Below are 16,724 nucleotides of genomic sequence, written 5' to 3'. Positions count from 1 at the left end.
CCCTAAAGAAACATCTTGGAAATCACTGATTAAATTATTTGTTGAATTAAATAGCTTATTTGTGGTATAAAAAGTAAAGACAACAAATAAGCAAAGCTTCAGTTCTGTGGGACTTCAGAATGGGATTATGGCAGGGGCTTAACTATCTATCTCCCAGACCTTGCCAGTTCTCATTCTCAATGGGAGTGTTAGAGCCTGGGCAGGGCTGCACTGCCCTGATATGACTAGTAGGGACTGACCGCAGGTATTTGCGCAGGCAGTGTTTAGGCAGCATGAAGAGATTAAATTCCATTACCATTTCCACCTTGGGTTGCCTAATTAATCATAAGCTAATCGTGTCTCTATTTCATGCTTCAGTTTCCCTCTCTGACAAGAGGATATTGGCCTGCTTTAAAGGGGATCTCCAAACTGAAAGCTACTATTTAAGAAATGAGGCATCAAGGATGGAGCTGAGAAGGAAGAACCACTTAGGCTGCCTGTTCAACAGAGGACAACTCTGGTATCTGAGAAAGGCAGAATCAAAAGGGGGGTTGTATCGGAAACAGTTTACACCTGCAGATAAAGGTGGATTTTTACCTGACTCCACACACTGTAGAAAATGCTACTTTCAGCCTGTATTGAGAAGCCCCCAGATCTAAATTAATCATCTGGCTAGAAACAGGGTTGAGTTGCACTCATAAGCAATACACCTTGCCTTGGAGCACCAGAGATAAATTCAGTGAGCTGAGCCAGCAGATTTTTTTCCTCTCTCTGAGAAGTATGATCTTCAAGAAAATTTTCTGAAAGTGTAGGAAATCTTCTTAAGAGAAATACATTGACAAGACTGCTATTACTTCCTAACACGTTAGAGTAAATCTCTGTAATCTGAAGTACAATGTATTTTCTGTTAGTTATCTTTAGGTGGCAGTAAGGTAAAAGCACGAGGTAGAAAGTTAAGAGAAATCTCTAATGTCTTTTTAGAGCCTTTTTTCTCATGTACTGTGCTGGCTATAACATAGAAAGAGACTTCATAAACCACTTGTATCTTCAGCAGATATCCAAACAGATGTTATTAGAGTTGGCTTCATCCAGATCACATTCAGATGCCAACCTGTTGAATAACAGCAGTATTAATACAATGATGAGATACTATATTAGGTATGCAGTACTTGATCCAAGAAGCCCTGAGGAGAGAGTTAAAGTTCACAGGTAGAGACAGACTCATATGTTCCTATCAACAAGATGTAAGTGCACTAAAAAGAAAAAAAAAAAGCCACAAGAAACAATAAGTTCACTGACAAATCAAACATCTGGATCAAGATTAAAACAGGGTTTCAAGGAGTAGTTATTGACACAGAGGTTTATAGATATGTTTTTCCATTTATGCTTTTCATGTACTCATCTCTTCCAAAGTCTTTCCTGAAGCTATAATGTAATGATGTTTATTGTCTCTAATCAACTTTCTACTAGAAAAAAAAGCCAGTAGGATAAAAACCTACTCAAATTTTTTATCAAGGAATATAATTAGCTAAGTAATGTGACAGTGTCATGTAGCGTGCTAAGGCAAGTATTATGTAGCCAATAAAGGTCTCTTATAGCATGAATATTTACAGTTGGAAGCACGAGATGGCTGCAATCGAAGTGCTGCACCCAACAAAGGCTAGCTGTTGACTTGATACCTTGTTGTCTGACAGTGTGAAACAGTCAAATAGCTACTTACTTCATCACCACTTGACAGCATAATATTAATGCTAGGTAGCAACACATGGCTGTTTTGCGGGAGCTTAGCACCAAATAGGAAGAAGAATTTCATGGAACAGTTTTGAGAATGTAGGCTTAGCTTATTAGCAGAGAAGTAGTGATGGAAAGTATCTGGCGTTTACGAAATAAAACAGGAATCATAACTCTGTCTCTGCTATACCGTACACCATTGACCCGCTTATTACACCCCATTGGACAGAGCAGTTTCTGATTCCCCCAGGAATTGGGAAGAGGCAAGACCGACAGTTTCAGTCTACATTGCATCAATTCTTATGGAGAACCGGGACCCGGGGGAGTTAGATGACCCTGCCTCACGTCGTCACAGTCAGGGACCAGAGCCCACAGAGGGTGGCTGCATCTGTATGTGATGCGAGTCTTCGATGGGTACTTAGTGCTGTTCACAAAGGTCTGATTACAGAAACAAAAGAACATCTACCACTCGCATCACTAATTAAAGAAGAGATCTCTAAACTCAACTGTTGTGTGCTGGAAAGTGGAGTTTTGAGCAAGCAGTTCTGTGCCCACAATTCAGATTGTGCAACTCTATTAAACTAAACTGAAATTGTTAATCCACAGGCAAATCATGCCTGGTGAAAACAGTGCACATGGAAACACATTAGTGAGGAAAAACAGCATGCAGGTATTCACTTAAATGGGCTTGGTGCTTTCAGATTGTGAATACGTCAGAAAAATTCCTCATAATTTTTCCTAATACAGAAAAGATTGGAATCTAGATTCAGAGAGAGAAGGAGAGAGCACATATATGTGCAAAATTCAGAAAATCAGAAGTTTGCATTACAAATGGGCTCGTTTCACCCTTGGCATAGCTGTTGCTAGCCTATGTTATCGTTTCCTGCCTTGACCTCTTATCCAAATGCTGTCATTCCCATCAGCCCCATCTTGAATATTATAACATCATCCTTCACATGCTGGTCTGCTCAACACCTATGCAATCAATGAAGAAAGCAGTTTTGAAATTCATTCTGCTTTCTCATAATTCTATTTCTTTCTGTCTACTGAACCTTTCTTCACCTCTTTTCCTCAGGAACTGTCCTGCCCTCATCTTCAGCGCTGTAGCATCTTTTTCTCTTCTTCTCCTGCTTTTGGGTTCAACCTACTGACCCCCTGCCACCCACTTCACTGTCCCATGACAACAGAAGCAAAGTTCTTCAAAAGGCCACCACTGTGTGTTCTTCCAAATCCCTCTTCCAGAGTCATTTCTACTGTGGCAAGTATAGGGATGCGGTAAACTCAACCCTACTATGTGGAGGGCAATGGCAGAAAGTCACTGTTTTCAGTGACCGTGTTTTGATTTTAAATATCATCCATTCCTTCCCGCAAGGTCCTTGCCTGATAAGGCTTTTATCCACCACGAAGATTTATTCATATAGAGTCTGCTGTCTCTAAGCTGTAATGCAGTTATTCCCTATGGAGAAACACCACCTGATACACTGCGCTGCTACCCATATACAAAAATAATTCTATATGATACCCCAAAGCATTTCTCAAACTGGAAAGGGATGTTACACCCCAGAGACTGACACCTTTACTAAAACATTTGTCTAGTCTGCGATTTAGCAGCTATGGAAAAAACTCCTCGGCATGGTTTGCCTGGATTTGCACCAGCTATAGATATTCCCTCTTATCCTTTCAGATTGCAGCAGATGGTGAAGTTCCTACACCAGAGGCTGTCAATAGAATTTTAAAAGGCATCTCATAACAACACATTGGAGCTGCACATTTAATCTGTGCTGCACCACCAACATGATCTTAAAAAGAGCTGGAGCACGCTTACAAAATTAGCACTGGAAGTTGCTGCAGAAATGCTATCAAGGAGTCTTCTCAAAGCCTGCAGCTTAATGAGAGCTTACCTCCCAAACTGCCAGCCAAATCCCTTCTCTGTGTATAAGCACCACTCTGCTGTCTGAGCGAAAAGGCATTTAATACTCTGTCCTGTGAGATACTGATCCAGCAAAATATCTGATGGAGATTTTAAGGGGCTACTTATGTACTTCTGGCTTTGCTGGGTCCATGGCTGAGCTCATGTAAAGTACAGTGGCCAAAACCAGAAATATTAATTCTTCTGCCTAAGACAGACCATCCCGGACTTACTAAATACTACTGTTTTCATGGCTGGACCTCTTTGATTAAACAATTAATATAAGTCAGACATCAATACTACAAGTAGTCAGAGAAATTATATTTACCATATGTAGCCTGTTCTTTAGAGATTAATTCCTAACAGTGAGCTTCTGAGTCTGAAAAGCTACATCCAAAAAGCTAATATTGTAACTAGAAGGCTACCTGAGCTGAACATTACTGCAAGTACTAGCATTGAGGAGGGGGAAAATTATTTTGATTTAAACACAGCAAGTCCTTCCAAGTGATCCAGGAACGGTCCTGCAGCCTAATGTGGGGAGTAGAAGGTCTGTGCATGCTGATCTGACTGGAAGATAAAGACCAATGTGAGTAAACACCCTTGTTTAACTGGGCTGCCTTACAATTCAGTTGCAACACTTTAGAGAGCTCCATCTCCAATTTCTTGCTCCACTATAATTAGAACAAACTTCCTCATTAACTTCTGTAGTGCCACAACAGTGCAAGTTCACGTGTCAGGAGGGAGGCTGTCAGCATTTCTTAATGAGGCACTTTCCTTTGCAAGCCCAGCTAAATCCTAGACTTCAGTTATCTCCGTCTTCTTCATTGTCTCACAGTACACCAGAGATGTAATTCTTCCTTGATAAAAAAGATCGTATTTTTCTGATCTATAACTGATCAATCCAGATGATCAATTTATCATTGTAGCTGCTAACACTAATTCTCTGTACATTTGCGCTTTCATTTCAAGAAGAATTGTCAGACAAGTAAAAGTTGACATTTTCCAGGAAGGAATTCATTCAAACTGTCACATTTCAACTAAGACAAACTATTCAAACTACATTTTATAGACAAACGTATACTAGATAGAGGTGGTAGTGAGTGTAATTTCTTCAGGGGCATTTAAGAAAATATTCAGACAATAATATCCATCAGAAAATAGAGAAATAAAAAAAAAAGCTTACTTACAAACATTCTTCTTCAAGGTGAGCTGCCTATATATATTATACTGTGGCTCTTCTGCACGCATCAGAAGTAGTCACCTAAGTTTTGTCCTCAGCAACATCCATAGAGATACATATAGGACTTGGGGTCTCATTCAGGCCCTCCAGCAATGGGCTTGTATTTTCCTGCAGATATCAGGAAAATAACTCGGAGGCTAATGGCAGAAACAGCAATGGCAATGATGAAAATTCAAGACTGTCTACAATTCTGTATGTAGTCTACATAGCTTTTCAGAGGACTAGAGAGATAGATGAGGGATGACAACATAGCCTCCTCCCAGTGGACATGCTATCAGAGGGAGAAGTTCCCAAGATGTGGAGAGAAAAGCAGTTGTGCTTACCTGGGAATGTTACCTGGCATGCAGAATGCAAAGCTACCTGTGACCAGTACTAGAGCCGATGCGTGGCAACTACAGGCCAGCCTGAACTGGAGCTACGGGCTGGCTGATTGCAGGGGCAAGCAGTCACATCTTTAGGCCACAGAGATCTTCATCAGAGATTCAAGGCTCCAAGTCTGAATCTGGTCCTTCTACAAACAGGTCTTGTTCTTATTTGTTAAGGAAGCAAAACTAGAGAGAAACCCTGCAGCAGTCTGTCTAGGTCAGTTTTTTCTCTTGCTTTCTGCTTTTCAGTTTCAGAGAATTCAAATACTTTTTTTTGCCAGATAATCCTGAAGCTGGTTAGGCACCAGGTTTAAAGTACAGCAAATATAGCGCCTTTCAGGAACAGCTTCCTTCACACACAGAGACAAGAAGAAGGGCTGTTCAATGTGACTGCCACAGAAAAGGCACTTTTGAAGCCCACAAGATAAACTGAAGATGAAGAAAAGGAGCTGGTGGCCTCACTAGTGACAAACAGTGGAAAATCAGCTAAGGTGCGCCACAGACACTAAGAGCTGCCTCCCTTGTTGCCACAGATACCAAAGCAGAAAGGAATAAATTACTCAAGTACCTGAATGACAACTGTGTATAGGCACACTCAACACAGATGAGTGCCCACATGGACAACAGCATGAAGAAGGAAACCAGGATAAAGCATAAAGAGGATCAGGTAGTTAAAGGAAATAGATGATGTGTACATAATTTTAAAAATTGTTTGCCATTTCCAGTGGCCTGTGCAGTGTTTGGCTCAACTGGACATGAATCTGCTCTCTTTAAATGAGTCCAAAATGGATTATTGGTTCAACTCAGCAGCCCAACGACTAGGTCAACACAGCTCTTGAGGCCCTCTGGCTGGTGTTTGGCACATACAGAGCAGCTGATGGGAGGGAGAACAACAGCTACTTGCTTGTGAAGGTGGAAATAAAAAATCATGGAAAAGGGACTTCATACACCCCCTCATTAAAGGTACTTATGTTGGAACAAAGTCAATCCATAGATTTATGGCCACTTTACTGTTGTTGAAAATAAACTGTAGTCCCACAAGCTGCGGTTATCAATGCATCTCATTATAATAGATTTGTGTATGACTAACTGGATTTCTTCTTGAACTACCAGGATTCTTATTTGAATTCAGCCTTTAACAGAAAGATTTTCTGATAAGATGGTTGTAAATCCTCAATGAAATAAACTCAGTGTATCTATGGGCTTTTTAATCAAGTTAATGGCTTTTCTTCAGCTCTTCAGCATTATCCCTATATGCCCCCAAACCTTTCAAAGTAATTCTGACATGGATTAGGACCACTCAAGCCAATCGTCCCTCATTACTATAGCAAATGGTTTTGATTTGGGGGCAGTAAATCTGTGTGACATGGATCAGATGTTCTTACTGCGAATGAAGTGATAACCTCATGAGTGGTGTCAGGACTCAGGATCCGGAGACTTCGTCGGCGAAAGCTCCAGCGCACACGAGCAGCTGCAGAATTCCCAGAAAGCCCCGCATGTGGCAGAGAAGGAAATTCTCCAGGGTTTGGCAATCCCTGTGTTTTAAATCTTGTGTTGATGTCTCTGTCTTGCGAAGCATCCAATATCATCAGGCACATTTCTATGCAAGTGCTGAAATGAAGGCTGATTAATTCTTAATGCCCAGCAACAGAGACATGCTTCTGCTTTCAGAGCACGTTATGCCTTTCACATCCCAAAGACACATACCCTTGGCCCAAGCCACACTTTCCCACGGAAAGCTCATGTCCAGGTAGCAGCATCCCAAGGAAGCTCGTATTACTTTTCTCACACCTACAGTGATTGCTCCTCTGGCACCACAGCTCGCTCTTCTCTCCCCATGATCTGGCTCAGCCCTTGGTGTCTGCGGCCATAATTCTCATCTCTCGTATTGACATAAAGCAGGATTAGATCAGCTAAGTCATGCTGATGTAAAACACACAAGAGGAAGAGGCCCTGTGTATTTTGCTGGCTCTGTTGTGCTATTCCACTTGCCTTTGACATTTGGCACACATGGAAACGTTCATATACAGCAAATCCCTAATGTTCCCCTCTTATAAAAAAACCATTTGGAAGATGACTTGTTTAAAGATAAGCATACATACACTGGATTGACAAATGCTACTGAGCTTTGACTTGTAAACTGGGCCCTCCTTATCCAAACTGTTCACCTACAAAGCAAATCAAGAAACCAAGGCTGAACAATCAATCTATTTCAATAACCAAATGAAAAGCAAAACCCAGCCCTACAATGAATTTTCACTCTATCCAATGATTTATTTTATCTAATCTAAACATCTTAAATATTTTTATTTAATAATTTAAAAAACCTAAAAATTAATCAGCTTTGAAATGAAACCAGCAGTGAAAAGCCAAAAGACCTTGTTTTAAAAAGAGACAAAAAAAAGGTTTTTTCTGCATTTCCTCCTGTCTTTGCAGATGAAGCTGTTCACTACATGAAAACTAAATTCAAGACTATTTTCTTTTTCTTCCTTTTTTTTTTAAATTTTGCCAAAATAAATTTGTCTTGCTCCAGCTGACATCCGAAGATATATACATAGAATATGCTACATAAAATATTTTAGCGAGAAGCAGACTGGCCTTCTAATGTTAGCAGACTTCATTTTGTTGGTATTACCATGGCACATGACATCATCTTGCCATCAGCATCCATTACCATTAAGGGTACAGCTTTTATCGACAGCTATGGTGCGTTGGGGGCAGGGGAACTCTCACAACTGTTTTGTCACTGACTACCTTTTAAATGGGCTCATAAGATAATTTGGGTTGGAAGAGCCCTCAGGAGGTCTCCCAGTTCAATCTCCTGCTTAAAGTGCAATGAGAATCTCTAAGGTATTGCCCAGCCAGTAAATTAACCCACCTTCAATTACCCTACATATATTTAGTTATTCATAAGCAGTGCTGAAGTTATGTTCAGAAATAGCTGTGATCACCATGTGGTATTTATTAGCAAGAATTATTTCTGAAAGGCTATCACGGTGTATGGGGACCTTATAGGCTTCCCTGACAACAAAGGTCTTTAGCAAAAAAATTCAGTAACTTGTTTCTCTTCATAAATTTCCAACTGTCCTGTGGCTTTTTTTGTTTGTGCTGTTTGCCTCACATTGTCCTTTCCAGTGCTTTCCCCTTCTGCTTTTGAAGCTGTAGGCCACAGAACACTTCTTGCATGGGACTCTGCCACGGCTTTGTGATAAACACACCAAAAAATTGTATATTCATAGCAAGTGGCCTTCTCCCAAGTGGTCAATTCAATCACCAGATCTTAACAAGCTAACATGGGGAAGTGAATAGCAGCCAGTGTGATATGAAGCTGAAAAGTGATGTTGCAGTGTGGTGGTCTAATCAAGGGGACATCAGTTGTGCACTGCTCACCATCCAGTGCCTTAGGACTCCCACAGACTCGCAGCCACGGGTGATCCGCTAAGCGACCGTGAGCACCAAGATAAGCAGCTACATGCATGAGCAGTCAGTCCCACAGCAGTCAGAGGGGCTCTGCTGTTTGAAACATCGGCAAGGTTCATAGCCTAGATCCATCTATGGTGGAAGCAACAGGCAAGAACTTACCACAGAAGAGCCTGAAGCAGTGATATGGGACCTTGATGTTCAAACTGCTTTTTTAAAGTCCACTCCCTACCATTATGCAAAATACACAGTAGGGTCAGTAACAGAAAACCTCTTTTTTCCGCTATCTTAGCAGGACTATGTTTCTAAAAATGTTGCTCAGTCCTTTTTCTTTTCAGGCTCACCAGTTACAATTATTTCAGTCTATCATCATCACCAAATACTGTGTAAACAGGCTCTGAGATGATGGGGGACAGAACTTTCCAGATTTTTGTTTTCCAGATCAGCCAGTTAATTTTCCAAGTTAATTTAACTCTTCAGCCATTAATTACTAAAGAAGCAGTTGATTTTGATGGGACCAGACTGCAGAGCCTTCTGGCAACTCTTGTTATCAGTTCAGTGCTACTGCTAAGGGGGATACCTATACTGTAAACTTGGGCAGTGATCTGTGGGCTGATAAACCAGGGGACAGCACTTGAACATTAGATTTTGTTTTGGATCAACAGAATCCACCCAGAAAGATGACATACAGGTCATTTTTTTCATATTTAGAAATTAGAAGCAACATGAACACAGAAATAAAGCTTATGTATCTGATCATGGTAAAAAAACCCCAGCTCTCTAGATTTTAATCAGTGGGGTAACTTTTTTTGCATACTGGCTCAAGAGGAAGTGTTCTGTCCAACACAGATACAGGCAATACAGGCAATTTTCAGTGGATTTTTCAAGTTCAACTCACTGGTTGACCAAACCAAATCCAATGAATGAATAATAGTTATTAAACAGAAACAAAGATTGGAGCAAAATGTGTAGTGGATTGCTATGGTGTGCTATGGGTAAGGTTTCTGTAATAAGTAACTATTGCAGAACAAAAAAAAAGCCCTGTTATGGTGATTTTAACTTGAAAGTAAGGTTTAGGTATGTGACTGTATTTTAACAAGTTACAGAGTTTTTTTCTCCCCGTCTCCTTTGCACAAAATTTTTCTTCAAGAAATAAAATTAATTTAAAGGATATAAATGAAAATGTCTCCATAGATACAGACATATTTACAACAGGAATGGAAACAATATGGACTGGAGAATAGGAGAATAAGTTAGCAGTTTCACATACCAGAGACCAGGCAACACCATCCATTTGCCTATGGTAGTGAATTGCTTTCACAAATGTCCTGTTCAACCCTAGGATCAGAGTTAACTTAGACTGTCTTGGTCCTCAGTTTCCCAGAGCATACAATGCAAACAAAAGATAGCTTCTGAGAATAAAAATTCCATTAAAAATTTGAAGCCTCTCTGAGACAAGAGGAACAAGGGTCATATAATCTAAGGCAGTACAGAGAAACACCAAGATCTCAAATATATCCACAACACCCTGTAAAGATGAAATGACCTTCCCAATCCAATACAATTTGATAGACCAACATGTTTCATGCCACCTTGTTTTAGGGTTGGAGTCATGTGGTCTGTCACCTGTACTAGATTATTTCTATTGGAAAAAATGTTTTTAAAATCACAGGAACCATATATTTAGCCATCAAGGACAGAGGAAAATATCCTACATGGTCATGCATCCCCCACAGAGAATCTCTGAGCCAAACTTGCTTTCATTATTATAGTAGGACCTTTTACATCAGCGTGGAGGTGGAGAGAGAAAAAAAAGAGGAAGGATTGTTTTAACATTTTCCCTCTGGCATTGTCGTTCTTCTGCAAAGGATCTGAGCAGCATGAGTCCAAGCAATGTACACACAGCAATAGCATCCTCTTACAGTACATCCATTGCTGAATGCAAAATCGCCATCGTTCTCAGGACTGTAATTGCACTTCCTTAGAAATGACGAGTAAGCAGGTCACTAAAATATTCTGTAACATGCAGTATCTAACTGGGAAATGGGCTTTGACCTGCTGTTTTCTGTTTCTAAATATTTTGGGATTTGAAAGTTCAGCCTCGAGCATACATTCATCTATAGCAGTTGAGCTGTCACTCGTCATACAAATCAAAAGATGATGGATGGCAGAATCTGCCCAGAAGTTCAGATCCTGTTAGGGTCATTCTGTCCGTAGCGACCACTTTTCCACACTAACCACATCACTTCATTGGCTTACCTCACCATAAGCATTTTTTACACATAAAAGCACATACATAGATGTGTATAAAACGTTTATCTACCAACTATGAAATTTCTCTGGTCTAAAGCTTTTCAACTGGCAGATTTGTTTATGCGCACTGTGCCTTCTGACATTATCACATTTCCTACTGCCACGTGAAAACAGAAAAAAAAATCAGAGCATCCTTACTTTCATCCTGTACTGTACTGGTTGTGTTTCTGTAGATGAAGCTACAAAGCCTATATGTAGAACTGGATGAATATTTTAGAACATATTTGTGAACATATACTGATTAATTTCTCACTGAATAGATTTTTCAGTTGCACTCCTGTGCAGCCTCTATACACTTATTTCATGCAAACATGCTGGTAGAGAAGTTTACTGGCAGGAATGTCTGTAGAAACAGTACATTTTACAAAAATATTTACAGTAAGCAAATTTTCTACATGTAAGTACAAGTACTCACATAAACTTGACTCCTCCAGCAAGAGAAACAGAAATGTGACTATATATATCCAGTCAAAATAACTCCTGTTTAACTTGCAGTAGCAAAGACTAGCAACAATGTGTTCACAACCAAACTACGTATAATGAATTATTATTAAAGTGATTAAACAAATAGTTGCTGAATTACTACCACAGTCCGCAGACATATTAACTCACAGGTTCTTTTCAAGCAGAAAGGAAGCTGTCAAATGAAATAATTCATTATGTGAAATTCATCCAGCTCTGCCTTGTATATTAAATGTCCTGCACTGTGTGTGTAATTTTCTGAAGAGTCCAATGAACAAAATCTGGAGGGGCTAATGTACTTCTCTACCAATAAACGGAGCTTCAGCAGTAGCTCGTCTATGCAAAGCCCTATCCATAGCATGATTTTCATTTTCCTTCCATGGTAGCTCAAGCGTGTCTCAGTGTTCTCTTGACGTAAATTATATTGCGATTATTTCAATCCTTCCAGTTGACAACTGACTTGATCTCGAACATATTCGCTTCCATTGGCTCAGTAACGCTGGCCTTGTTATTGATCCTCTTCTTGGCAGTCGTGGTTTCAGTCATCGCTGCCAATAAACGGGCGACTCAAGGGACCTACAGCCCCAGCCGGCAGGAGAAGGAGGGATCTCGGGTAGAGATGTGGAACATGGTGCAGCCACCGCCGATGGAAAGACTGATTTAGAAGAAAGTGCTGCTCCATTCTGGAAGATGGCTGAAAAGGAACAGTGTACATAGGTTTGATATGTTATTTTTCATTCTGATTCCAGGAATATTCACTATAAAGATTACAATGACTTTGGGCTTTCAATATTTTTTCTTTTAAGTTCAATAACATTAAAATTCTCTTAGTAGTTAAGTGAACCAATGCCATTTATCATTGTTTTGGACCAACCCATCCAAGGACAACTTTTATTTGCACTGGAAACTCCAGCCTTGGTAATCAGCAGTACAGACAGTAATGGCTCCTGGGATACATGGAAGTGCCTGTCTTGGATGCAACACGACTAACAGTTTCTTATTTGTGTTTTCCTTTGACTGCCTAGCAATCACTGCTGCAGAAGATGATGCAGACAAATCAAATAAGCCTGTACAATAAATACATTATAATTCTGTTATCAAAGGGTTCAGTACTAGAGCTGTTTCTTAGCATATCTACTTTCATCTGTTAATCAGGGATTAAAGGAAAGCTGTGCGAAAACTCTCCAAAATAAATGCTTCAAGTTTAATTGGTTTTCTTCCCTCCAGTTCTCTCATTTTACCTGCTGCCTTTCCACCTTCTACTGAAAAGAATTTCAGTTTTCACAAAAGCACATATTTCTCTGAGTATAAAAGACTATGATGTCCTAAAATATTCCGTGGGCACAATCTGATCTCTTAGGACACATTGAATCTAAACACCCTAAAAAAATTCTGTGCATCCACACTACTGCCATTTTCTTATTATAATATTACCTGATGGTCCATTTTAGAAAACTGTTGCTTCTCACATTGCAAACATACATTGGCTGCCAAAAAGCATGCCCAAAAACGTTTCCCAAAGCTCATTGAAAATACCAGGAAAGAGGCAGAAGTGGCCTACAGGTAAAGCACTGGCTTGGAAATAATTACGACAGACTTGGTGCTTCTCCTGGAGCTCAGACTTCTCATATGATCATGGGCAAATAAATTTTTATGCCTCAATTTTCCTCTTTTAAAACAGGAATAATCCCATTTAACTACCTTGTAAACCTCAGCAGCAAAAGGGTCGCAACTGTTTGTTGAAAAAGAAACAAACACATAAAATGTAATGGAATAATAGGAGAAGTTCGGAAGAAATCTCATAATGAAACAGACATTTGAAAATCTTCAAGAGATTTAATGATCATGATGTGGCAAAAATACACCCAGGTCAAGGCCAGTTTTGAACTGTAAAGGCAAATTTTAGCAGTAACTCATCCAGTTGCTTTTCACATGTAGTCAAGAAATTAAAGCATAAGCATTGCTTCCACACAAACTGAACCCACAGTAAAGAGGCAATGGAGTGGAAAGTCCATGATGGCATTTCTTTCTTCCTGCAGTTCAGCTTATACGTTCCTGCAATTGCAAAACATCCCAGATATACACATCAAACCCCAGATGGCTGTTCCAGGAGTTGCATAATAGAGCACGCACACACGGTATCCAAGAGTTTAACTCATCTTTTTAATTAATGATCAATTCATAATTCATTTTGAATGAACCCCTTAAAGGATTACTGAATATGAATGTCACTCACATTTATTTTTCTATTAGAAGATTAGCAGTAACTACGATAGTAAGCACATTCTGGATTTTTTGCAGTCCTCACAGATATCTTTCAAAACAAGGCACTACAGAAAATGTGAGCGGATGGTAGGATTCAAGCTGAGTTGAAAGAGTAGAATGTAGTCACAGTGAAAATGCACAACAGATTTTATTCTAGCTCAATTTACAGCTTTACTGCTGAAGCTTATTATTTGGAATGCAATTTCCATTGTACAGATGCAATTTAAATCCAGAGAGTTCAAATGGCAACTAAGGAAAGACCGGAAAAATAAGTTACCAGAAATGTGACGGCAGATAAGAGATAGCAGAGATTCAGGGAAGATCTTTTCAAATCATGGCATTATGTAATAACAGAGGTAATAGTTTTCAATTCAAACTCTTGGTTTAGCCCAGTATTTGCCCTATGAGACACTGCTAAGGCATAATAAAAAAATACTAAAAAGGTTGTTAGGCATGATCATTTTTAGAAAGATAAATAAATATCTGAAAAAAGAAGAAACTGAGTAAAGAGTGTACAGTTTGAGGTAGATACCGCTCAGCAAATGAGACAGCAAAGAACAGCGTGTGAGGATGAGAGACCGCAAGAGAAGCAGGAGCGATTTGGGCAGGTTCTTACACATATTGCTTTAGCCTCACCCAAAAAAAGCTGCAAGAGACACAAAGACAAAGCCGTTTTCTAGACAAAGATGGCACAGACGCAGGAACCTGTGGGAACAAGAGGGCAAGCAGTAAGCGGACAAGAAGAGCTGTAAGGCTGCAGGCTGGGAGGGGCTTGTGGGCAGAGCTCTGAAAACCGGGGGGAATCTAGAAGCGCCAAGTGGGCACAAGTAGCAGAAGCAGCGTTGGCATAGTAAAGCAGGTACAAGGAAGATGCTTCCACACACCTGCTTTGCGTTTTTGGATTTCTGGTCAATTATAATGGTTGTATGAGCTAAAAGGAGAAATAAAATTGATTGAAATCTCAGTGAATAGCAGAGATGGAGAAAGAAAAAGAGAGATTAAGTCAATTCAGAAGGATGGTTATAATAAAGATCTAGCTTTGAAGTTTGCCCTTCTTTGAGCAGGAGGTTGGACTAGATGGCCTCAGCAGGTCCCTTCCAAACTAAATTATTATATGATTCAAAGAAAAAGGACAAAAGAGAGAAAGCAGCTGAAGATGGAGGCAGTTTGCATGGAGAACTAACTTGAAGGAAAGCGTTATTGTTCACAGTGAAAGACAGAGCCAGAATAAGGAAGTAGCTGGAAAGTAATTCTGCTCTTCTCAGAGGTCTGACTTTCTGGATGAAATTTTGGAGACAGTAGAAAAGCAATCTGTACAGAGGTAATAAAATATTTGAGAAAGTGTTGCCACACAGAGGATCTATAGGGCTAAGCAAGATACCCAGGAACATGTACAGAGGAAGAACAAGCAGAGAAGATGAAAGCCCGAAGAGTTTTCATACAGAGCAAAGAGAGCTCTGGAGGAATATGCTACTACAGAATTAAAAAGACACCCAGAAAAGCACAAGAAAGGGAAAATCTCACAGTGAAATATGAGTGTGATTTGTAGAAGGTAAGTCAAGGAGACAGAGGGCAGGGCAAAACCCTTTAAACTAAGATTAGAGTAAGTCGTATGTGATTGGCATCAGTCTCAGCGGAAAGGAAACAATAAAAATAAGAGTGGTGAAAATTCACGCAAAAGCGAGAGAAGAAAAGGAAATGAAAGTGGATGGCGCTTGAGGAAGGTGGAGGCAAAAGCTGGATTGCAGCAAGGGTGAAGCTGGGCTTTCACAGCAGTGAGGCCATAGGAAAAGGAGGGAGGATGATGGTGAGTCAGGAATAAGAATTCCCTCCTGAAGCAGATCTGTGTAAAATAATTTAGAGGGAGCATGTTTTATTGCAAATGGGGATTAAAATGTGAAATATTCAAAACTCTATTTACGATCTTATAAGAAACAAACAAGAAAAGGGCCCAAAGGCACAAATGTCAGTTCTAAATACGCTTTCTGAAAAGCTGAATTAACAAAGCAACATCCAAAGAAGGCAGTGAGGCAGCTACTGCAGCTGGAAAAGCGCAATGGCAGCCTGCAGAAGCACAAAAAGTCCCAAAGCCGTCACTATATTAACATGCTATAGTGACCGTGCAACGCGTGGTTAGGAAGACTGACCCTTCCAGGCCATATCTCAGCCAGGGAACAACAGTTAAAACAAAAGAGAAAACATTATAGAGTGTCTAATACCATCTTTGCCGAAATTTAAACCACAGATTAGGACTGATATAGCAGATGTCAAGCTATTTACTGCTTCTCAGCCCAGGGGTATAATAAAATGTGTATAGAAGCACAGACATTCAGGGAGGAGCAATAATATCTAAGAGTTGTGGAGAGCATTTGTGCTGCTATAAGGAAAAAAATAGTGAGATTGGCTTCTGGTTTCCCAAAAAGCACTGATAACCTCCGTTAATATGGACGTATCTCCACACAGTAGACTTAAAATATTTCAAAATGACATTGTTTAATCTATCTCACTATTTGACTCAAAAGCTGAAAGTAAAATAATTTATTCATGATCACTTGCAACCTATCCATTAAAGAAACAAATGCACCATATACTCCCAAACCTTACAGATTTAAACTTTCTCTTCATGTCTAACAGTCTTCTACAAAGAAAGAGAAGGTGCTAAGTTGGAACACATGATCTGCTCTGCACCAAATCCCTCTGAAGATACTCAGAAGCAGGGGCAGGATGAAGCAACTTAGTCCCCTTTCACAGTCCATTCCCTTTTCCCTTGGGAAGAGGGCAACATCCAGCCTGTGAAACAGTGACGAGTCACTTCAGAGTCCCAGGAATATTTACACTAGGCAGAATACAAATATTGCAGCGGGAATTTGGCCAGCTCAAAATGATCATAGTGTATCACTGCATTATGTGCCTTCTCCATCTTATGTAAAATTAACTGTTCCTTCTCTGTATGTACATAACGTGTTTATAGCTTAGATGGTGTATTCATATTACTATTTTGCTGTGTACAGGATCAAAATGACCAATAAATAAGGATTAT

At 39.9% G+C, this 16,724-nt stretch overlaps 1 protein-coding gene across 1 annotated transcript in view; it reads left to right on the top strand.

Annotated features, from left to right (window-relative positions):
• Positions 1–16,687, top strand: part of CRB1 (crumbs cell polarity complex component 1) — a 111,753-nt gene extending 95,066 nt beyond the window's left edge. The window contains exon 12 of the mRNA XM_009474427.2: positions 11,868–16,687. Within this exon, the coding sequence (XP_009472702.2) occupies positions 11,868–12,083 (216 nt within the window). The 3' untranslated portion in view covers positions 12,084–16,687. The remainder of the gene's footprint in view (positions 1–11,867) is intronic.
• The last annotated feature ends 37 nt before the right edge of the window (positions 16,688–16,724 follow it).

This window comes from Nipponia nippon, unplaced genomic scaffold, assembly GCF_047370975.1.
Source record: "Nipponia nippon isolate SJK-2023a ecotype South Korea unplaced genomic scaffold, ASM4737097v1 scaffold_5, whole genome shotgun sequence".
Classification (NCBI taxonomy): Eukaryota; Metazoa; Chordata; class Aves; order Pelecaniformes; family Threskiornithidae; genus Nipponia; species Nipponia nippon.
The sequence above is the reverse complement of the archived record's forward strand: the minus strand, read 5'-3'. Positions and strand labels throughout refer to the sequence as shown.